Source organism: Euleptes europaea, chromosome 4, assembly GCF_029931775.1.
Source record: "Euleptes europaea isolate rEulEur1 chromosome 4, rEulEur1.hap1, whole genome shotgun sequence".
NCBI lineage: Eukaryota > Metazoa > Chordata > Lepidosauria > Squamata > Sphaerodactylidae > Euleptes > Euleptes europaea.
In genome coordinates, this window is record NC_079315.1 from 48,533,363 (window position 1) to 48,557,974 (window position 24,612).

The window sequence follows — 24,612 nt, forward strand, 5'->3', positions numbered from 1 at the left end:
ATTTTGGTGGAAACAAGAGACAAGAAACATGCATTACCTAGAAATGTTAGAAAGGATGGCAGGGCATCTACATACCCATCCTTTCATTCCTTTAGGACTCTCATCTCGACCAGAGAAATTTCAGAGAAAATTGAAGGCAATTCAACATAGAATCATAGAGTTGGAAGGGGCCATATAGGCCATCTAGTCCAACCCCCTGCTTAATGCAGGATCAGCCTGAGCATCCCTGACAAGTGCTTGTCCAGCCTCTGCTTAAAGACTGCCAGTTAGGGGGAGCTCACCACCTCCCTAGGTAGCTGATTCCACTGTAGAACAACTCAAAAAAAATTTCCCAAATATCCAGCCGGTACCTTTCCGCCTGCAATTTAAACCCATTATTGTGAGTCTTATCCTCTGCTGCCAACAGGTACAGCTCCCTGCCAGTGTGGTGTGGTTAAGAGTGGTGGTTTAGAGTGGTGGACTCTGATCTGGAGAACCGGGTTTGATTCCCCACTCCTCCACATGAGCGGCGGAGGCTAATCTGGTGAACCAGGTTAATTTCCCCATTCCTACACACGAAGCCAGCTGGGTGACCTTGGGCAAGTTACAGTTCTATTAAGAGCTCTCTCAGCCCCACCTGCCTCACCGGGTGTCTGTTGTGGGGAGGGGAAGGGAAGGTGATTGTAAGCCAGTTTGAGTCTCCCTTAAGTGGCAGAGAAAGTTGGCATATAAAAACCAACTCTCCTTCTCCTAAGTGACATCCCTTCATATACTTAAAGAGAGCAATCATGTCCTCCCTCAACCTCCTCTTCTCCAGACTAAACATTCCCAGCTCCCTCAGCCTTTCCTCGTAGGTCTTGGTCTCCAGGCCCCTGATCATCCTCGTCGCTCTCCTCTGCACCTTCTCCATACTGTCCACATCCTTTATGAAGTGAGGCCGTCAGAACTACACACAATACTCCCGGTGCAGCCTGACCAATGCATTGTTCAGCGGAACTATGACATCTTGCGATTTGGATGTTATGCCTCTGTTGATGCACCCCACGATCACATTAGCTTTTTTGTTGCTGCATCACACTGGCTGCTCATATTTAACTTACGGTCCACCCGTACCCCAAGATCTTGTTCACACATACTGCTGCCCAAAAGTAAATGCTCTATCCAGTATGCATGTCCCTCATTTCTTTAACCCAGATGTAGAACTTGGCACTTATCCTTGTTGAATTGCATCCTGTTCACATCCACCCACTTTTCCAGTGTGTTCAGATCTTGTTGAATTCTATCTCTATCTTTTGGTGTGTTCACTGCTCCTCCCAATTTGTTGACATCTGCAAATTTAATGAGTAGTCCCTCCACACCCTCATCCAGATCATTTACAAAAATATTGAAAAGTACCAGGCCCAGAACCGAACCTTGTAGCACCCCACTGGACACCTCCCTCAATTCAGATGAAATGCCATTGACAACTGCTCTTCGAGTGCAGTTCTGCAACCAGTTCTCTATCCACCTAACTATCCTAGGCTCCAGTCCACAGTTTACCCATCAGAACGTCATGGGGAACCTTGTCAAAAGCCTTATTGAAATCCAGGTAAACAACATCAACTGCATTCCCTCGATCCAGAAAGCTGGTCACTCCATCAAAGAAGGAAACAAGGTTAATCTGATAGGACCTGTTGCGAACAAATGCACACTGACTTCCCTGGATCACCAAGTTTTCCTTCAGATGCTCGCAGATTGATCTCTTTAATATCTGCTCCAGTATCTTCCCTGGGATAGAGGTCAAACTGACTGGCCTGTAGTTTCCTGGGTCATCCTTCCTCCCTTTTTTGAAAATTGAGATAACATTCGCCCTCTTCCAGTCTTGTGGCACATCTCTCGTCTTCCAAGAGGTCTGGAATATGATGGACAAAGGCTCAGCAAGCTCTCTACAAAGTTCTTTGAGCACTCTTGGGTGCATACCGTCTGGCCCAAGGGGTCTGTCCTCATCCAATGCAGCCTTGTGCTTCTCAGCTACCTCCCTGTTCCTGTCAACCAGCAGCCCGGAATCTGGGGTTTACCTACTATCATTTTTAGATGAGCTTGTGCTCTTTTTCAGGGAGAAAACTGAGGTAAAATAAGCATTGAGCCTTTCTGCTTTCTCTCTGCCTTCTGTCAGAGTTTCTCCATTTTCACCTAACAGTGGGCCTATGGCCTCTTTTCCCTTGTGTTTGCATTTCACATCTAGTTCACATCTCAGCCACAGAACCTGTGGCAGAACAAGAATATTTCCGAGGGGTGTATTCAGTTTTCTTTACGGTCCCCCAAAAGAACAGGGACTGGAGGGCAATTCTGGGCCTGAAATATCTAAATAGGCACATATTGGCCAAGCATTTCTGTATGGAGACGCTACGGTCTATCGTAGAGGCACTATGTCCAGGTATGTTTTTCACAGAGGCCAACATGCATGTACCGATCCATCCAGATCATCAAATGTTCCTATGTTTTGCATATGGCCATCAACATTATCAATTCAAAGCCCTCCCATTTGGATTGGTATCATCACCCTGCATATTCAGAAACGTCTTGGTGATGTTCATAGCCCTGTTAAGACAGGAGGGTATCCAAGTACACCCGTACCTGGACGACATCCTGATTTGTGCACCTTACAGGGAAGTTTTGGCACAACACACATCCAGGGTCATCAAAGTATTAGTAAACCACAGCTACCTAGTGAACAGGGAGAAAAGCTCGCTGAACCCATTCACAACATCTGGGTGTCATCATAAACAGAACAACCAGCTGCTTATCACTACCGCAGGAATGGATAAACAAGCTGATACAAGTAGCCAGAGCCAAATCCAAATCAGCATGAGTCATGACCTTGGCACGACTTTTAGGACTGATGGTGGCATACATAGGAGCTGTCCCGTGGGCCAGATTGCATTCCAGACCCCTGCAGTGGCTACTGCGACTGTACTAAACAGACATGCTTCAGAAAAGACATATTTGTATTGATTTACCAGAAAGTCAGTCTCATTAAAAGTTTTTTTTAATTCCTTCAGGATCATGAATTACTCAGACACACCAGTAATCTAAACCAGTTGTTTTGAACATTTTGACCTTCAGAGACCCTTTTCCATGACACCTTGTCTGCTAAGAAATTCCTACACTCTGCTGTTGAACCTGTATATATTGCCATGGACTTGTAAGCATATGCTAACGTGCATACACAGTTTATGTAAGATACTGCTAGACCAGTTGTTGCTCCTCACAGGTATTCTGTTTATAATAATGTGCATTCTAGAACACATGCAGTACTCCCTTGGAGCTAGGCTTTGAAGGAAGAGCCATTAGAACACTCCCCATGTGCAAATCCTTGATAAGTTTCTAAAGAATCGCAGGCTCCCCAAAACACAGGTTGAAAACCACTCCTTCAGCCTTTGGAGTTTGTAATTGTAATTATGCAGGTATTCTGGAAATGCAGTGAGTTGTAGCCACATTTGTGTACCATAGCGTGCAGAATGCATTGCATAAAATACTGCCTACCCAGTATGGGGTCAGATCCAAAGTTTCTCCAGACTTTATCTCCAGCTCTATAAACTAAGTTGTCTAAAATATGAAATCCGAGTTCTGTCTTAAAAACTTTCTTCTGGGGATTTTTTAAAAAGTGTACCAGATTATTAGCTATTAACTATTAGCTATTAACTACTAGTATTACTGCACTAAGAGCATTCAAATAAATTCTAAGGTCAGCACAACACAGGGGATGTTCTTATAGTCATTGTATGTTGTGGTTTCTAATTAAATGCCAGATGACACCTATAAAGTTAAGAGGTAGCCCACATCCCCCTTATCTATTTCCAGTTCTCTCTAGTCAATAGTTTGGATTTTGAGCGTTCAGTTGTTGCTTTGTATAACGTACATATAGATTGTACACCAAATTCAAAGTAAATATTGCTCAAAGAAGGAAAAACTTCACTGAGGTTATGTTTTGTAAAGTTGGAAAGAGGCCTGTTTGGAATGGAAAGTGGAGGTCTTAGTAGAATGCTGTTTGCAATAAAATATGGCTTAGAGAACAAATAGTTCTCTTTAATCAGGAGTTCCTAAAGCAAGAATGTTACTCAAACCCGGCCTGCTCTGTGGCATTGGAATTGCAATGTTTAAAGCAATTTGGTTGATCCAGAAATTCTAATATCACTATATGCTGTGTGATATTTAATATCTAAATTAGGTTATGTGATTTTAACTGCAGTATATAATTCCTTTGACTCTATTCACCTGATGTTGGTGTGTTGTGCAAGCAGAAGATAAAACCATTACATTGCAAGAAAGAAGATAACTTCTGTTTAAAATCACAATAGGGAAGCAATCTTAAAGTGCATGAAGGAATGCTTTAGTAGTCTTTGGACAACATCAGATACTACACAGAAGTACCAATAGTGGATGAGGGTCTTGTTTGTCCTCTGTTTGCATTTCCTGTATAATATCCAAATGGGGAACTTAAATCTCATTGAGTTGCATGAACTTCATGTGTGTTGTGAATTTGTACATCTTACCATGGAGAAAATGCACAAAATCACTCTTTGGGTTAGTATACTAGAAGCATAACCTGAGTTTTTTTGGCGCATCTACTGTTAGATCTTCTATGTGTAATGGAACTACTTCTTAGAATTGTGGTTAAATCTGTGAAAATCTGGAGATAGTGATTGTATAGTATATCTAGCAAATCATTCAATGGTGTGTCACCTACAGGAGAAAGCGATGGTTGGGGAAAGGGTTGGAGGGTTTGGCATGTGGTATATGCCTAAGAATTCTGTGTAGTATTGCTGGCCATATGGTAGCAGGACGGATGCCACCCGTCCCCCTAACAAAGTTGATAGGTATCTCGAGGCGTTTGAGAGTATGGCTGAAGCCGCGGGTTGGCCTCAGGTCTTTTATTCTTGGTCTGTACCTGATGGGCGAAGCCCAGGCTACTCTAAAAGCCCTACCTAAGGAAGATAGTGCAGTTTACGACCAGCTGAAAGCTGCCATCCTTGGGAGGTACGAAATTTCACCAGATTCCTACCATCAGAAATTTAGGTCAATGGTCTGGAAGAAAGGCGGTAGGCCACGGGTCTTTGTGACAGTCCTGAAAGATGCCACGTACCAGTGGCTGAAGCCAACAGTGCCTGAGATCAAAGCTATAGTGCAGTGCCAGGAGGGGCGGGCAGGAGCGCCCGGCCATGCTGCGAGGGTGAGAGCTGCAATGCCTGCCCTCGCAGGGCTCCTTTCTCCCACGGGGCCACTGCCAGCTGGCTGCTACGGGTGGTCATGTTCATGACTGTTCATTAGAGACAGTCATGAGTCAGCCTGCTGAGGCTTCCTCTGAGGAAGAGGACCTGAAAGCAGCAGACAGTGAAAGGGAAGAACCACAGCAGGCAGAGCAGGCACAAAGAGATGAATGTTCCCCATGTCTACAACCATCCAGGGCAAGGGACTCACCTGCGTATGACAGCAGCCCTCCACAGCCTCTGGAGCAGCGACGCAGGAAAAGTAGATCAGTCCTACTCGAGCGTAGGAGAAGTGCTAGGTTGCAAGCACAACTAAGAGCATTGCCAGCTGACAACAGTGAGGATAATGAGTCTCCTCCAGCAAGGAGTGCTGAGTCAGCTGGTTCCTCCTAGGCTTATTTAAGCAGAGGCTTGCATCCAGATGGGTGTGGAAACAACTTGTGCTACCACCTTGTGACTTTACCTTGGAACTCTGTTTGTCTATGACTCTGGACTGACTCCTGAGTACTCTCTTGGACTGTGTTTGTACTACTTAGAATGGAACTCCACAGATAAACCAGCTTTGACTTTGGACCACTCTTGACCCTGCTTCCCTGCCTCTGGCCCACGACACCAACAAGGTTTTCAGGGTGTAATCATTTGAGAGTCAAAACTTTTATACCCTGAAAATCTTATCTCTAAGGTGCTACTGGACTCAAATCTAACTGTTCTACTACAGACCAAGATGGCTACCCTCTGAAACTATCCTTGGGTATCTCTTGTTTTTTATTCTTTATGGTTTTGGAGTTGCTCATCATGTAAGAATCTATATAAATGCTCTTTGATGCTTTGACAAATTGCTTTGAGAAATTCCTCTTCCTTTCCTCCCTAGGGAAAATTCCCTCTCGCTTTTCTGGACATTAGATCCTGATTGCTTGTACATCCTTAGCTCATGGCACTACATAGTTGTCAGCAATGTGTCTTGTATTACGCTTTGGAACTCTCCAGTTTGCTTCAAGTGAGCTTCTTTAGAAGTTGTGCGTGATAGTTTGGCGCAGTGAAGCCAGAGAGCAGTTACTTACCAATTAGTATGACTAGTTATAGATTGTGAGGACAAGACATATTTTGCATTATCATTAATATGCAGCTGTTAAGTCGTGAGTGAAATATGGCTAAATATGAATAGCATTTGGAAGATGTAGCCCTATATGATTCTGATGAACACAATATATTGCTTGTGCAATCAATCTGAAGTATGAATAATATGCAATACTTTTTTGTGTAGCGATACAAAAGGTAAAATAATGCCAGGGTTATTTTGTTGTGTGTATAATGTGCAGTCCATGAAATCTTGTGTACATTACAGAATACAGCTATGATACGTTTTGATTCTCAACAGATATTTAGATTGGCAATATGCCACTAGTGTTCTATTTTCAAGAATGGTTACATAGGGAGTTTAACAAAACACTTCCTTACATACCAGCAACAACAACATACCAGCATTGTTTTTATTCTGTTTATGTCCAGTGGCTTGTTTTTAATATTTGTGATGTGGTTTTAATTGTAAACTACCTCAAGCAGGACTCTGAAGAGACAGTGTAGAAATCCTAAATAATGATAAACTTTACAATGATCATAAAGCCTTGTTTTTCTCCTTGCTAAGACTTTATGATCATCACCTTAACTAGTCAAATAAATCCTCCCACATTAGTATACTATTTGCCTAGAGACAGACTAGAATCCACATTTCATATATTTTATTCAGTTGTTTTTGCACACTGCTTTTGTGAAATATATTTCCTGAAAGGATTCAGTTTCTTTTATCTACAACCTTTTGCAATTAGCTTCTATTTTCTGCGGCAATTTGGCATGCTCAGTTACCGAAAAAGGTTCCGACTGTCTGAAACAAAGTCTAATTAAAGTTACATAATTTAGTGTTCATGCAAGACATCTTTTATTAAGTGACCTTTTCAGAGGAAGAAATGAGGAATTTCTGAGCAAATCATGCAATTCTTTTACCAATTAAAGTATAAGTTCAGGAATTACCAACTTTGTCTTGTAGTTAGTAAATTGGCTATTAGGAATTTATGCAGATTTCAATGTTAATTTAATTAGTTCAAATAATAACACACTAATGACCCATCAGGACATTGTTTCTTATATGATCATTAAACTGAAACTAGACAATGTACCTTTTTAATGAAAATACCATTTTCTGTGCTAAGCCTTTACTCTTGTGACTTTCAAAAGAGTTCACTGAGGAAAACACTGTGTGTTTGTTTTCTACTGTTCTGCAAGCTCTGTTGAATTATGCTCCACCTGCTCAGGAGCAGTCCTGTCATGTGTGGGCTGTACCTTCTGTATTCTTTTTCTTATAAGAGTTCAGTGAAACCCAGGTAGTAGAGACACTTCCTAGTCATTCTCGTTCTGGATCTCCAGGCATCTTGCAGCAGCGGGTTTTGCCATCACGTGCCCAGGGAGGCAGGACTAAAGTTTTTAACTTCCTGTCTTTCTGGGCGGGAAAACGCCTGAGCCAGTTTCCGTCCTGCCTTGCTCTAGGGAGGTAGCTTTGTCACCGAGCTCCAGTGCGTTAGGAATTTTTGATCTACTTTCTTTTCAATCCCCCGTCCTCCTCTGCTTAAGCCCCTCTCCTTGTACGTCTTCTACCCCGTTCTCCGTCTTCCAAGACTCTATTCCCTCCCTTTCTTCTTCCCCCTCCCTGCCCCCTCCCCTCTCGCTCCCGGGAACAATGACGAGCGAAAGGAGGGAATCGGAGGAAGAACTCCTCTCTGAGGAGGATAGCGGTCGAGCCCTCGTTGCCTCGACAGGGCGAGGTCGCTGGGAGGACTCCAACGGCCGCTCTTGTGGTTCCGCGGAGCCAACCGTAGAGGGCCCCAGCGCGCCTAAAAAAGCGCGCTCTGTTGAGCCGCTTGAAAAGGGCGCAAGGAGCCGAGCTGCGTCAGCCGGCTCAGCACACAGGCTGGATGGCCCTGCAGGGACTGGCGGCTCCAATTCTCTCCCAGCTGACCAACTCACGGGTAATGTAATTGACCAGAGTTACCTTTGTCTCGGGGGAGGCTTTTGATCTTTTTAGTGGCGTGTTAGATAGACAGTCTCAAATGCTTCAGGCTTTCAGTGACTCCCTGTCTCCCCTCCTTAAAGCCAAAGGAAACGCAACTCCTCAGGGTAGTTCTAGAGACAAGCCAGGTCTCTATGGCAGAGCCTATCCCATCCGTATCCAGATGGCCCACCAAGGCAGCCATGAAGGCTCCTCTCCAGGGCCTCCCTTACCAATTCAGGGAGGATTGTGCCCTCGGGGGGGGGAGGGGCAGATTCTGATAGGGAAAGCAGAGAGGATGGCGAATTTGACTCAGACGAGGAAAATCTAATTATTTTGGAAGAGCAACAGCCACGGCTCTTCCCCTCAGAGGATTTTCAGGCCTTATTGAGCAAAGCGCTAGTTGCCCTGGATTTGGATGAGGATCCCGAGCCAGCCCCGGATCCCAGTCCTAAGGCCAGAAAGAAGGGAACCAAGGAATTTCTTCCCAGATCCCGGTCCCAGAGCCACGCCATCCCATTCCCAGAGTTTTTTGAAAAGCCGGTCAAATCAGAATTCGATAAGCCTCTGGCTAACAGACAATTTCCAGCTGGTGTCAAGAAATTATATTCAATGGTGCCCCAGGCGATGGAACTTCTGCAAACACCATTAATAGATGCCCCTGTTGCGGCAGTCCATTCCCCAGATTTACCTGCTGAGGATGGAATGGGAACCGTTAGGGATCCCATGGATAGGAAAGCAGAACTACTATCCCAAAAAGTCCATGATGCCTCCGCCCTGGCCATTCAGGCCTCTGCCGCCACCTCCATTATGGCCAGAGCCTCTATAGTTTGGGCCAGGAAGATAGCACAGCTTTACACTGGGGAGAATCGCAGAATAGCTGAGGGCCTCAACAGACTATTAAGAGCGGTTACGTTCATGGCAGACTCTTCCCTTGACACCATGACATTCACTGCCCAGGCCCTCTCCTCCAATGTGGCAATTAGAAGGGCCCTTTGGTTACGTCCCTGGCAGAACGAATTCAAAATGAAGTCTCTCACACTTTCCTATCCTTTTCTAGGGAGAAAATTGTTTGGGGAAAGACTTTGTGGAAGACAAAGATAAGAAAAAGATACTGCCTAAGTCCTATAGAAAGGAAGGCAAGTCCCACTCCTCCTCCTTTCCTAGCTTCAGATCCTTTCATTCCCTTGCGCTCTTTAGACCTGACCAGCACAGGGGAAATTGGAACAATAGAGGTTCCTTTCGTAGAGGAGGAGGTAGGGTTTTTTCGTCCCCAACAGGGATAACAGCAGTTCAACAGCAGCAAAGGAGACAAATTCTCCAAAAATTCTAGACAATGACGCCAGGACAATGGCAGTGTGGGGGAGACTCCAATGTTTTCACCAGAGGTGGGCACATCCCTACACTGATTCATGGGTGTTTCAGGTAGTCTCAACAGGCTACCAGATAGAATTCACCAGTATTCCAACAGACACACTAGTAATGTCCCCAAGGTTGTTGAAAAAGGAAAAACATCTCAGGACCTTAGATGCCATAAACCACTTAATTTCCATCCAGGCAATAGAACCCGTTCCAAACCCAGAAGTTGGTACCGGAATCTATTCGATATTTTTTACAGTCCCAAAGCGAAAAGGGGAATGGAGGGCCATTCTAGATTTAAAACACCTAAACAGGTCTGTCCAGTACAGGAAGTTCCGTATGGAAACTCTCAGGTCCACGATAGAAGCTCTACAGACAGGCTATTTCATTACTTCCTTAGACCTGAAGGAAGCGTATCTGCACATACCCATTTCTTCCCTACATCGGAGATTCCTGAGATTCTCCTATGAAGGAAGGCACTTCCAGTTCAGAGCCCTCCCTTTTGGCCTGACCTCAGCTCCACGTGTCTTCACCAAGGTCCTAGTTACACTGGTGGCACTCCTGAGGCAGGAAAGGATAAAGATATTTCCTTATCTCAACGACATCTTAACTTGTGCTGGGTCCCGAGACGCAGCAAGGGAGCATACATCCAGAGTGATTCAAATTCTAACAGAGCATGGCTTTTTAGTAAATTCAGAAAAAAGTCAACTGCTCCCAACCCAGAGAATTCAGCACCTCGGAGTAATACTAGACTCCAGCAAAAGCCTAGCCATCCTTCCCCCAGACAAGGTAGAACTGATCAGGTCCATCGTTCTAGACACTATGAAGTCCAGAACAAAAGGGGTGATGTTTCTTGCCAAGCTTCTGGGAATAATGGTATCTTGCCTGAGTTGTGTTCCCTGGGCCAGGTTTCATGTGAGGCCGCTGCAACGTCTGCTACAACCTCACCAACACCTCATAGCCAGGAAGAGGGACAAACCCATCCCCCTGGACAACGATGTCCGTCTCAGCCTTAAGTGGTGGTGCAGCCAAAAGAACCTCAGCAAGGGTCTATATTTCAGTGTGGAGGACCAAGTTCAGATCCACACAGATGCCAGCCTAGAAGGCTGGGGAGCGACATGTCAGAGTCTCATTGCCCAGGTCAAAGGCAGAGAAGAAGCTCCACATAAATGTTCTGGAGCTCAGAGCTATACGCCTAGCCCTACTCCACCTCCAGGACCTTCTCCTTCACCGGCATGTCCTTGTACGAATGGACAATGTGAGTGCCAAAGCTCACATAAACAAACAGGGGGGATCGAAGTCCTCGAAGCTACACCAGGAGGCGGAACTGATTTTTTTCTTGGGCAGAGTCTCGCATTCACTCGCTGTCAGCGGAACACATCAGAGGAACACACCAGAGGAGTCCTCAACCTGCAAGCCGATTGGTTGAGCCGTTAGACCCTTGACGAGGGAGAATGGTCGATCAACAAGTCCATATTCCAACAAATAATGAAGAGGTTCGGCCGACCCTCAGTGGACCTCTTTGCGTCAGCGAGCAACCATCTTCTACCTCGCTTCTTCACCCGATACTTTCACCCAGCAGCAGAAGCTCTGGACGCTCTGATGTCTCCATGGCCAAGGGAACTTCTCTTCGCCTTTCCACCTCTTCCAATACTCCCGAGAGTCATCAGGAAAATCAGGAAGGAAAAAGCCACTATTATCTTAGTTGCTCCCTTTTGGCCGAGAAGACCTTGGTTTCCCAGCCTCAAGGAGCTCTCAGTCCAACAACCATGGGAGCTCCCTCCTGTGCCAGACCTACTCCTCCAGGGACCTGTCCTTCACCCAGATCCTCAATGGCTTCGTTTGACCGCCTGGAAATTAAGCGGGGCCGTCTCCTGAGTTGTGGCTACAGTTCAGAGATCGTCCAAACCACGATCGAGTCCAGAAACCCCTCCACCAGGAGAATTTATGATTTCTCCAGGAAGACATTTTCCCTCTAGTGTAGAAGAAAACAGGTGGATCCACTTTCTCCGGGCCTACCCAGGATTCTCAAGAGGGTGCGGAAAAGGGTCTCAAGGCAGCCACTCTTCGCAGGCAGATAGCCGTCCTGTCTACGGTCATTCCCTCTATTGATGGCACGGCCCTTTCCAGACACCCGCACATCCAATCCTTTCTAAAAGGAGTGCTCCAGACTAGACCTCCTCCAGTGCACTGTTTTCCTACCTGGCGGCTCAACGTAGTTCTGTCAGCTCTTACACGACCCCCTTTCGAGCCTATTCGGGAGATTCCCCTGAACCTATTGAGGATGAAGACTATTTTTCTAACCGCAGTCACTTCTGCTCCGAGGGTCTCCGAACTCGGGGCCCTTTCGGCCCGAAAAGGTTTTTGCACCTTCCATAGGGACAAGGTGGTACTTAGACCCGACCCCACCTTTATCCCGAAGGTCAACTCGATTTTTCACCGCAAGCAGGAAATTAATCTCCCTTCCTTTTGCCCCAATCCCGACCATCCCAGGGAAAAGGAGTAAACACAATCTGGATCTTAGGAGGTCCCTCAGAGTGTACTTAAAATGCACAGCCCCCATTAGGAGATCTGACTCACTGTTTATCTCCTTGACTAACCCGTCAAAAGGGTTAAAAATATCTAGAGCAGCTATTGGCTGTGCTGTCAGACAGTGCATAACTGAGGCATATAAGGCCAGCAAGATCGCGGTTCCAACTGGAATTACCGCTCATTCCGTACGCAGTGCTGCCACCTCGGCAGCATTCGACAGGCAAGCCTCCGTGGAGGAGATATGCCGTGCGGCCACCTGGTCCACGGTCTCCACCTTTATAAAACACTATAAAATAGACACCATGTCTTCTGCTGATGCATCCTTCGGCTGAAGGGTGTTGCAGCACGTCTTGGATGAATCCTAGGCCCACCCAAACGGTCTAGCTCTTGGAGATCCCGCTGCTGCAAGATGCCTGGAGACCCAGAACGAGAATGGAGCCTTGTTTACTCACGTGAGGTCTCCTTCTGTTCTGGGGTCGAAGGGCATCTTGCCCGCCCAAGAGTATTCATCCCAAAAAGACGTCTGCAAAATCTCACTCCATAGGACGAATCCTGCCTCAGACTTAGTCTAAGCTGAAGTCTATAGTTTTTTCCAAACCAGCTGTATTCCCAATAGGCCAGGGAACCCCTTGTGATTGCATGTGTTTTCTGGGTTTTCATTTACCTTTCTATTTTCCAGATGTTTCTTCTTGTAGTGTGGTTTGTTTCTATACTTACATGTTTATTAGCTCGGTGAGTCCGCAAACTGGCTCAGGCGGTTTTCCCGCCCAGAAAGACAGGAAGTTAAAAACTTTAGTCCTGCCTCCCTGGGCACGTGACGGCAAAACCCGCTACTGCAAGATGCCTGGAGACCCCAGAACAGAAGGAGCCCTCACGTGAGTAAACAAGGCTCTATTATATTTTGGCTTGTAACGTTGAGTTTCAACAAATTTACAACAAATTATTTATTAGGTTTATGACCACAGTCTTGGACCAAGAAAGGAGGGAGGGATAGGGAAACAGGGAAGGGATAAGAAACATAAGGAACATAAAAAGATTAAAAAACGTTGAATTTCTAGGGCTTAAAGTAAGCAGAACCATGTATCTGTCAAAGGCCTCGTGCTATGTAATCTAATTAGCTAAACTGATCTTTTCTTGGTTTTAAGAGCATCATGTGCAGCCAGGTATGCACAAAGTTATGGCTGAATAACAGTCAAGTTCACTTAATTTTGTTCTGAAGAGTATTCAAGTTTAAAAGCTTGCAATGTTTTTATAAACAAGTTTGCTCAATAAAATTATCATTTTATCAATAAAATTTGCTCAATAAAATTATCATGATACAGTTCTCTGTATCATTTAGTTATCTAAGATAGAAGTGGCAGGAGAAAAAATTTTCAGGAGATTTGTAGGAATGTTTAGCTTTTACTTTCCTTAATAAAAGAATAATCTGTACTTAATGGAATAGCATGGGATCTTTTTTTAAAGTTTGACAAGTACAAACCCATGAAAAGCTCTCAGCCTTTCAAACGCAATTCAGTAAGCATGAAAGTTAATCTTTTAAAAGTAAACTTGCTTCCCACTTGGTTCTCAGCCTTCTTATACAACAGCTCACTAACAGTGGCTGTTACTTGCTTTTTCCTTGACTTACTGTGTCTCATTCAACTCATTAATGTGTTGTTCAGTAAGATGCCAACACAGCATTAATGGTAGCCACTCTTGGCCCAGCCAGCACTTGCTTTCCCGACAAGGAATATATCCACCATCTTTGATGTAACCATCAGATTCATCCTGTTAGTCACCTTTTCCAATCAGAGCTGTCCACTGATTGTCACTCATTAGCTGCCTTCTCCACTCTCCTATTGCCCGCATAAACTAATTGGTAATGGGCACCTCCATAGTATGGAGGATCCAAGAACTCTTATATCACAGGTGAACAAATAGACACAGCTCTAAAAGAACGGGAATGAGCTTTGGAGGTGTGTGTGCTCAAGAGAAAGGAGAGCAGGGGAGCTGAGCATTTCCCCCTCTTCTTTCTTGCTAGAATAATATAATGGTGTGTGGAAGCTATTACGGTTCCTCCAAAACTTTAAGAGTTGTTAGAGACTTCTTGCTATAGAGGGAACCAATCTAGGCTCAGGAATGTGGTGGATGTTATCAGCTGTCTGGTAAATCCAGAATCACTAAGCAAATACTCGGCCTGTATTTTGGTTTTAATTATTTGGGGAGAGTTTTAGAACCATTCACCCATCTTCCCTCAATTGTTTTTCTCTATATCTGTTGGATGCCAGCTTTCAAGCAGTGATTCACACAGCTCACGTCTGTGTATATAAGTATCCTAACATCTCTTAAATGCTGGACTTTCAATTCACAGTTGTGATATGGGATTTTTGAGGACTAATAGTTTCTGAAGCTGTAGCTTCCAACTAATGTTTTGGATTTCAAGACAGACTATTTTGAACTATAGGTGGTGAGAAGCCAACATTCCCAGGAATGTTGTATTGTGCAAACACATGTGCGGGAACTCATTTACAACAAGCTAGTACTTGAAAATGTTCTGTTGTTTCTTTTCAGACTGCATCCTCAGCTATTAAAGGTGCCATACAACTGGGAATAGGCTACACTGTGGGTAACCTCACCTCTAAGCCAGACAGAGATGTTCTTATGCAAGACTTCTATGTAGTAGAAAGTGTATTTCTTCCCAGGTAAGGCCAACATTAGATTTTTTCTCTCTCCAACTAAAGCATGGCAGTATTATTTATCCATGTACTACAACTTCCATTGTTCCTTCAAATAATTAATTATTTGGCTTCATTGTATTACTTTTTCTAGTACGTTGATGTATGTTGAAGAACAATCATAAATTTTCCTGCTGCAAGAAAAGAAGCATTGTTTTGTGAGCATTATATCAGAAATAGCTGAAAGGGCATAATTTCACACACAATGACGATTCAGTAGGAGTCTATGTTTTGTGGAATATAATTTTGCAATAACAAATGCAAATTTAAAATACAAGTTCAGTTTATGGTTAGAATATGGGTTGGATCCTGCCAGTTTTTTTCAGTCAATCTCACTGAATTCCCTTTCTTACTACAGCCTCCATCCCACATAGCCTTTGTCCATGATTCCCAGCATAGTTCTTTTTGGTGATCAAATAAGGCCCACCCTCCTCTTTCATCAGTGGTGAAGGTGACATTTATCTGTGTTTTGAGGAAGGAGTTTGTATGGGTGGGTGTGCGAATGGTGATGGATGCTGCTATAATGGAAAATCAGCTAGACTACTCCATTTTCCTAACATAATTTAATAGCATTTATCATTCATAGTCCTATCATTTAGTGCATACAGCACATAGAAACCTGTGGAGCATCCAGATTCATCTATTAGACTAAATAAAGCTGACCCATAATCAGTGTTGAAGGGGTTTTTGGTTAGTTGCTCGGTAGGGGAAAGGAGGTTAGGCTTAGACAAAACATAGTTCTGAGAGACACTTCAGAACAGCCCTAAAAGGTGTGAAGCACTTAGTTCCTTGGCTGTGAATTTCTCTTGATATGCCTTTATGACAATTCTTTTTTCACTGAGATATACCTTTCACATGAGCAGTTCTGAAACTTCCGCTAGTTGTCATGGTGTATGTTATCTTTACAGAAAAAATGTGTTGTTCTTACTTGGAAATTTAGGTAGGAAAAATCAAATGCATAATTATAATATGGGGGAGACTTGTCTTAGCAGTAGTGTGTGTGAAAAGGATCTTGGGGTCATAGCAGTCCAAACCCTGAACATGAGTCAGCAGTGTGATGTGGTAGCTAAAAAGGCAAATGCGATCTTGGGCTGTATCAACAGAAGTATAGTGTCCAGATCATGCGAAGTGATGGTATCGCTTTACTTCACCTAGAATACTGTGTTCTGTTTTGGGCACTGCAATTTAAGAAGGATGTAGACAAGCTGGAATGTGTCCAGAGGAGGGCAACAAAGATGGTGAGGGGTCTGGAGACCAAGTCCTATGAGGAAAGGTTGAAGGAGAAGACTGGTGAGGAGATGACTGAGAAGGGATATGATAACCATCTTCAAGTACTTGAAGGGCAGTCATATAGAGGATGGTGCCAAGTTGTTTTCTGTTGCTCCAGAAGGTCGGACCAGAACCAACGGGTTGACATTAAATCAAAAGAGTTTCCGTCTAGACATTAGGAAGAGTTTTCTAACACAGCGGTTCCTCAGTGGAACAGGCTTCCTCAGGAGGTGGTAAACTCTCCTTCCCTGGAGGTTTTTAAGGAGAGGCCATCTATCGGCAATGTTGATTCTATGACCTTAGGCAGATCATGAGATGGAGGGCATCTTGGCCATCTTCTGGGCATGGAGTAGGGGTCACTGGGGGTGTGGGGGGGAGGTAGTTGTGAATTTCTTGCATGGTGCAGGGCCTGGGGGTTGGACTAGATGACCCTGGTGGTCCCTTCCAACTCTATGATTCTATGAGATGCGTCCAATATAGAAAGCTTCACAACTCTCAGTTTTATTTTCGTACTCTAAAGGCTATGTTTGAAACATCAAAAGATATGCAAGATGATTGGAATAACGTGCTAGATTGTGTTACTACTGCCTTCAGAATACCACCACCTGCCATCTGCAAGCAGATGTACCAAACCCAAATAGCTGCATTCTCGCTCTGAGGGAAGGCAGCGTTGGGTTATTTCCTATCCATTGTCAGGGGAGGTAGGATCTAATCTTTCACTTTTTGTCTCCTGGATGGAAATGACCTCACCTTCCAGTTTTCCTCCTGCCTTTGCTGGGGAGAGCAGTCTTGCAGCAGAGCTGCTTCGTTTAGAGAGGCTTTTTCCCCGACTTCTTACCTAATATTCTATTCTATTCTGTCCTACACTTACACTAAGTCTTTTCTATTACTGAACACCTTGTTTTTCTAAGAATTTCCTCCTTTCTGTACTTATCTAGTCTTCCTGCCCTTTTTTCATCTTCTCTGCAATCGGAGAAGACCTGGTTGCCAAAATAGCCACCACAAACAACGGGCGAGAGAGAGATTTCTCTCTCTCAGGAGAGATTTCATGTCCGATGGAGTAGTAACACAATCATGCGCCCTCGGACACAAGAAGAACCCAGAGATATCTCCGATATCTGCCTTTGCGTTCTTTCGGAGTGGAACGAAGTAGTGGAGCAGTCTCTGTCGGGCGTGCCCAAAAAGCACCGGCTGCAGCCGCTCTTTAAGAAAGGTGTGAAAAAAGACAAGGCAGACAAAAAGGCTCCCAAGGTCTCCAGAGCAGGTTACAAACGCCGTACTTCTGATTCTGTGGATTCTAACAGCGCTCCCAAGGGGAAGACTTCGGATGGTACTGTACCCCCCTTCGGCTGAAGGTGGAGGAGTAAAGTCCCCTACTCAAGAGGAGGTGGCAAAAATGATTAGCTCTGCCTTGCAATCTTGGCAGCCTCCCTTCCCCTTTCAGTACCCACATATATTTTACCATGGGGGGGGGTTCCTGGCTCCTTCCCAGTCATCCTGCTCAGAGGAATCTGGCTGCAGTCAGCCTATTCGTGGACAACCCACCCCTACCCAGCCTTGGCTCACTAAAGCAGCCATGAAAACTAACTATACCAAAACTCAAACTCAGCACGACACAGACTCTGAGCTAGAATGGAGGGAGGATGGGGACTGCAGGTTCCAGGTTCTCCTGGAAGAAGCTGGGCAGCAGCCATGGCTGTTCTCCCCAGAGGATTATCAGGCCCTTCTCTCAAAGGCTTTGATCGCACTACATTTCTCTGATGACCCGGAGCCCTCAGAAGATTCCAAACCTAAATCAGGATGGAGGGGGGCAAAGGAATCCTTCCCTTCCTTTGGGACAGTCTCTAAGAAGGTCCCATTACCAGAGTATTTTGAGCCGGTTATAAAGGCAGAATGGGACAAACCCATAGCCAACCGTTCCTTCCCTTCCAGTACCAGGAAGCTATATGACATGCCAGCTTATTCCATGGACCTGCTGAAGGACCCTGTAGTGACGCACTGGTAGCGGCCCTGCAACCACTGGAGCTTGTTTCAGAGGATGGGGTGGGCTCCATTCGATATCAGTTGGACAGAAAAGCAGAGTTTTTGTCCAGAAAGGCCCACGAAGCATCTGCCCTGGCTATCCAGGCTACAACCACGGCTGCCATTATTGCCAGAGCCTCCATGGCCTGGACCAAAAAGCTGATACAGATGTTAACTGGGGATGATAGAAGGGTGGTTGACAGTCTGGGTAGAATCCTAAAAGCCTCAGTCTTTCTGGCAGATGCCTCCTTAGATGCACTCACCTTCTCGGCTCGATCCATGGCAGCCAACACAGCCTATGGCTCAGGGCTTGGCAAGTCAAGTTCAGGTCAAAGTCAGTGTTGATGGCTTACCCCTACATGGGTGGGAAGCTCTTCAGGGAGCGCCTAGATAAAATGTTGACAGAGACCAAGGACACCAAACGTTCTATGCCAAGGCACAACAAGAAGGACAACAAGGGCTTCTCTGGGAACCAGTCCTTTCGATCCTTCCACGCCCTGCCTCACTTCAGGTCCAACCAAAGACGTACCTCCTGGAACAACACGAGAGGCTCCTTTCATCGCCAGGATCGTTTCAACTGTGCCCCACAGCAACACTTTTGAGGTGACAAGGGAGGCAAGTTCACCAAGACCGGGAAACAATGACTCCCCTCCCTACCCAGTGGGGGGGTCGTCTGCAGTACTTCCTACACCACTGGATACAGTCCCAACCAGACCCCTGGGTGCTGCAGATTATTCAACAGGGATATTGCATTGAGTTCAAATCCAGACCCAAGGATCGCATCCTTCATTCTCCCATGTCATTCCAGGCGGACAGGCTGGCACGGATGGTATGGGCCAAGTCAAAGACCCCTGACACAGATCGGAGCAATCAAATCAGTTCCATCTGAAGAAATTTCCACCGGGGTCTACTCGTTATTTTTTACAGTCCCCAAGAGCAATGGGGTCTGGCGTGCTATTCTTGACCTAAAGTATGTCAACACTTACATCGAACCCAAGCACTTCTGGATGGAGACCCTCCGATCCATAGTTGAGTCTCTTCGTCCTGAGGCCTTCCTGATGTCGGTGGATCTCACAGAGGCATATCTACATGTGCCAATCCACCCGGCACATCGAAGGGTCCTTCGATTCTCCTTCAAGGAACAACACCTTCAGTTCAAGTCCCTCCCCTTTGGTCTGGCATCCTCTCCTCGGGTGTTTTCAAAGATCCTAATCACCCTGATGGCACTGCTAAGGAGGGATGGTATTCAAGTACATCCCTACTTAGACGACAGCCTAGTATGCGCCACCACCGAATTAGTCCTTTCATGTTACCCAAGTCGTCATTTCCACCTTGGAGGACCATGGCTATATTATCAACAAAGAAAAGAGCCATCTACTTCCAAGTCAAAGACTTCATCATCTAGGAGTCAATATAGATACAGTGGCCAACACCTTATTCCTACCAGAGGAAAAAGCAAACAGGCTAGCCACTCTGGCAAGATCCAACACAGCTGGTCTCATGGCCTTGACCAGACTGCAAGGCCTGATGATATCTTGTATCGGGACTGTCCCATGGGCTCGGCTGCATGCCAGGCCACTGCAATGGTTGCTCAGACCTCATCAGGTGAACATTATCCACAAAGCGGACAAACCAGTTCCACTGACTCTCCAGGTTCGTCACAGCCTCAGATGGTGGTTCAAGAGAAACAACCTAACCAAGGGGCAGGAATACTTGCACCAAGATCTAGTACAGCTGTTTACAGATGCCAGCCTGGTGGGCTGGGGAGCAACCTTCAAGGAACAGTATGCACAGGGAGAATGGTCACTGCAGGAAAAACTACTCCACATAAATCTCCTGGAGTTAAGAGCGATTCATCGGGCTCTACTGCATTTTGCCCCATTTCTGCAAGCAGTCCATGTACTCATCAGGACCAACAATGTGTCCGCCAAGGCACACATCAACCGCAAGGGAGGATCCAGATCTTTGCGCCTCCACCTAGAGGCAGAGAAAATTCTCCTATGGGCAGAACAACATCTAGCCTCCCTTCAGGCGGAGCACATCAGGAAAATTCAGAACATCCAAGCGGACTGGTTGAGCCGGCAGTCAGTCGACCAGGGGGAATGGTCCCTTAACTCATCCATCTTCCAGACGGTGATTGACAGGTTCGGAGAATCCCAGGTAGATCTGTTCGCCTCAAGCAGGAACCATGTTCTACCAAGGTTCTTCACCAGGTACTCGCATCCAAAAGTGAAGAAGGTGGATGCCCTGATGTCTCCAAGGCCTCCAGGACTCCCATACACCCTTCTTCCACTTCCAATCCTACCCAGAGTACTGAGGAAGATCCATTGAGATAGAGCTGAGGTAGTTTTGATTGCCCCAGATTGGCCATGCTGCCCTTGGCACCCCACCTTGATGAAACTCTCCATTCAAGAACCTTGGACGCTACCAGCGAAGCCGGGCCTGATCCATCAAGGCCCCATCATACACCCGGATCCAGGTTGGTTCAGGCTGACCACCTGGAGATTGAAAAGCAACTGCTGGTAGAGATGGGATTGGGCTCAGAGGTCATCTGTACCATCCGAGAGGCAAGGCGTCCTTCAACCCAGAGGACCTACAATTACACTTGGAAGGCCTTCGTGCAGTGGTTCAGGAGGAAGAACACAGACCCCATGTCACCAGGCCTGCCCAAACGATTGGCTTTTCTGCAGGATGGCATTAGACAAAAGCTCTGGGTGAACACTCTGCGAAATCAAGTATCTGGCATTTCCTCCATGATACCTGTTATGGAAGGATATACATTGGCTAAACATCCTCAGCTCAAGGCGTTCTTAAAATTAGTCTTCCAATCTAACCCTCCTACGGTGCATAGATTTCCTACTTGGCGCCTCAATTTAGTACTGTCAGCCCTGACCAGGGCTCCATTTGAACCCCTCCAAGAGGTGCCCCTGCGCTGTCTGTGGATGAAGTCCCTTTGCTTGGTAGCAGTTACATCCGCTCGGAGAGTCTCTGAGCTGGGAGCCCTCTCAATCCAAGAGGGTTTATGCATGTTCCACAAAGACAGGGTGGTTCTGCGGCCAGACCCTACCTTCCGACCCAAGGTCAGTTCCCACTTCCACCTACAACAGGAACTACAGCCACCCTCCTTTTGTCCAGAACCCAAAACTAGTAAGGAGAGGCAATGGCACACTCTCAATGTGTTCAGGGCCTTCAAGGTTTTCATCAGCAGAACGGCCCCGCTTAGATCTTCCGAATCCCTATTTGTTAATCTGTCAGTTCCCAAAAAAGGGAAAAGGATGTCTAGACCTGCTATCAGTGCCACCATCAGACAATGCATCATGGAAGCCTACAAGGTTAGTAAGCTTCCAGTAACGTGGGCTAACATTTCCACATTCATTAAACATAGAATTAACACATTCGCCTCAGCAGAAGCAGCTTTCGGACGCAGAGCCCTACAGCACATTGTCCCTGAAGAAGATGATTAATTCCCACCCAATATAAGGTAGCTCTTGGACATCCCAAAGCTGCAAGATGGCCTTCCCTGAGAGCGAGAATGTAACCATGTTTACTCACCGAGAGGGTTCATTATGCTCTGAGGTAGAAGGCCATCTTGCCCACCCAAAAAGAGGGTGGCTATACTCTTCACGATACCAGTCAAGAGGCACCAGAGCTGCCAGAGATCATTTCAGGCTTACGAATGTGGCAGTTACGGAAAAATCAGACCTGCTTTTTCCTCTTACTAATCCTTAAAACTAATGTTCTAAGTTGCTGTTTCTTATGGCATGTTACCAATACTGTTGATATTTCTACCTTTTGGCTATATTAGTGTTCCTGCTTCTTATAGCATGTTACTAAAGGTAAAGGTCCCCTGTGCAAGCACTGGGTCATTCCTGACCCATGGGGTGACGTCACATCCCGACGTTTACTAGGCAGACTTTGTTTATGGGGTGGTTTGCCAGTGCCTTCCCCAGTCATCTTCCCTTTACCCCCAGCAAACTGGGTACTCATTTTACCGACCTCGGAAGGATGGAAGGCTGAGTCAACCTTGAGCTGGCTACCTGAAACCAACTTCTGTCGGGATCGAACTCAGGTCGTGAACAGAGCTTGGACTGCAGTACTGCAGCTTACCACTCTGTGCCATGAGGCTCTTAGCATGTTACTAGTATTGTTTATATATGTCTGTTATTACACTACTTCTGTCTATGTACCAGTACTTAGCTCGGTTAGAAAACTGGAAGCTGAGGTCATTTCCATCCAGGAGACAGGAAGTAAAAGATTAGGATCCTGCCTCCCCTGGCAATGGATAGGAAATAACCCAACGCTGCAAGTTGGCCTTCTACCCTCTCGGTGAATAAACATGGTTACATTTTAAAAGGAAAAGCAGAATGGAAATGGGAAGTGGAGAAGGAGCTTGATCTTTGCCGCCTCCTTCTCTTTTCTGATCTAGATTGCCCTTTCTTAGGCTGCATTTCTTTGTTGTTAAAGGGGGGGATATTGGCGTCATAACATGTTTTTGTTTGCAATGTGTGTCAGATCTATACCTGCAGCAGAATGAAGGTTACACGTGGGAATAATAATTTTTAATGCTCAGCTTTGTAAAAGCAACCTGTAGGAAGCAATCTAAAACACAGTACGGAGCAGGCAAGGCTAGAAGGTTCCTCTTTGCTGCAATCGTTATTTACTTAAAGAAAATTTTCCAAACTTATTTTCCTCCTTTCTGCAGGCCGAAGTGGCATAATCAGCCCTACTATTTAGGGATTCTATCACATCATTCTTCTGTATATGTAGACCAGGACATTAAGCTGTGAATCACTGGCTGTGATCTTGCTCTGTATTATGAACACAATCTGGTAATATTTGTTGGAATTGTGAGAGTTTGCTGATGGCAATGCCAAGTTGCTTAGGGGCAGAATTTGTATGCTGCCCCCAGCACTCAGTTATGACAATGAATAGGCATTGTTACAGTAGATTCTGCCTACTTGAAATTCAGTAAAGGAGTCCTGTTTGCATTTCAGTACAATGACACTGATTCACCAGTGTAAGAGAGCTGCTTCACAAGATAGCCAACAGATACTTTTCTTGATTAAGTAATTACTCTAAAGCAAAACTTGTACACAGTTCTCTGCTTATAAAACTGTCCCATTTCTGTGCAACTAGGTTTAATAGCCAGACCCCACAGCACCAGATTGTCTTTAAGTAATTTTACTTTGAGATAAGATAAAAAGAGCAGTCATTCTGTTTGTGGTGCTCAGCTAATCAGGTATTTCCAACCAGATGCTTATTTCTGGAATACTCATATTTGGAAAAGTTATGTTGACAGAAACAATATGGGCTTCCAGAAAAATTGTTAGGAAATTAACAGTGTTATCCTAGGCAGAGTTACACCCTTCTAAGTCCGTTGAAGTCAATGGGTGTTGAAGGGTGTAAGCATACCATAGTGCTCTGTGACACTGGTTTTGAGAAATACTGTGTACCTCAATGGACTTCTGCATCCTTGCTGGAGTAGCAAACAAAGCAGAATTTACAGTTCATCTTCGGTCTTCCAGTGCATACTTACATAGGAACTGCGCTTGTGCAGGCCTGCCACCAGATTTTTTTCAAGCTTTTAGCCATTAAGGGGCACCGCTCATAGGAACATGCAGGCGCACAAGCTGAAACAGCACATGTCACTGGCGATGCTGCGCCCCCTTCCCTCAGTTCTTTTGCCGACATCAGAGTCAGTCGCTGAAAAGTTGCTTTGGTCTTTGTCGTCTTTGTGAGTTGTTCCGTGGTACTTTTGTCCCCTTTTCGAGATAGGTACATTATCGGCCTCTTTGACTATGGCACAGAGAGCATTATTCAAGAAGTGCTTGAGCTGTAAAGCGAAAATGACCCAGACCGATGAGCATGAGCTCTGCGTGGGAGAGGGGCACAATGTTTTCGCCTTTCGGACTTGCCAAAAATTCACACCCCAGGCGAGGAATGATAGAGCTGCTAAATTCAAAGCCGTGCTTTGACAACAGGCTCTCGCTTCGACGTATGCCCTGTCAAAGACTGCTTTGGAACTGACATGTCCCCTGTAGGGTTCTTCAGCAGAATCGGTGAGATCCACGCTGACCCACTGCTCGGAGCCGAAGCCATGTCGGAACCAGTCGATTTCTCTGGTTCCAAGATGCTTCTCAGAACCTCCAGTCATGCGCGCCAAGACTAAAAAGGAGAAGAAGGACAAGCAGTTGGACCCAAAGAGGGGTTCAAATCCAAAGGGACTTTCGGATCAGAGGAGGAATCGGTCCGTTGAATCAGTGCAGAGAGTGTTGTGAGGCAGCCTGCTGAGGCTTTGTCAGATGAAGAGGACCTTGAAGCAGCAGGCAGTGGAAGAGAGGAACAGCAGCAAGCTGAGCAGGCACAGACAGATGCATGTCCCCCATGCCTACAACCACCTAGGGCAGGAGACTCACCTGTGTCAAACAGCAGCCCCCCACAGCCACTG

General features: G+C 45.7%; 1 protein-coding gene across 1 annotated transcript in view; it reads left to right on the plus strand.

Moving 5' to 3' along the window:
* The window catches only part of PIP5K1B (phosphatidylinositol-4-phosphate 5-kinase type 1 beta), a 74,520-nt gene that overhangs the window by 5,940 nt on the left and 43,968 nt on the right, over window positions 1–24,612 (plus strand). The window contains exon 3 of the mRNA XM_056848978.1: window positions 14,710–14,840. Coding sequence (XP_056704956.1) covers window positions 14,710–14,840 — 131 coding nt within the window. The remainder of the gene's footprint in view (window positions 1–14,709; window positions 14,841–24,612) is intronic.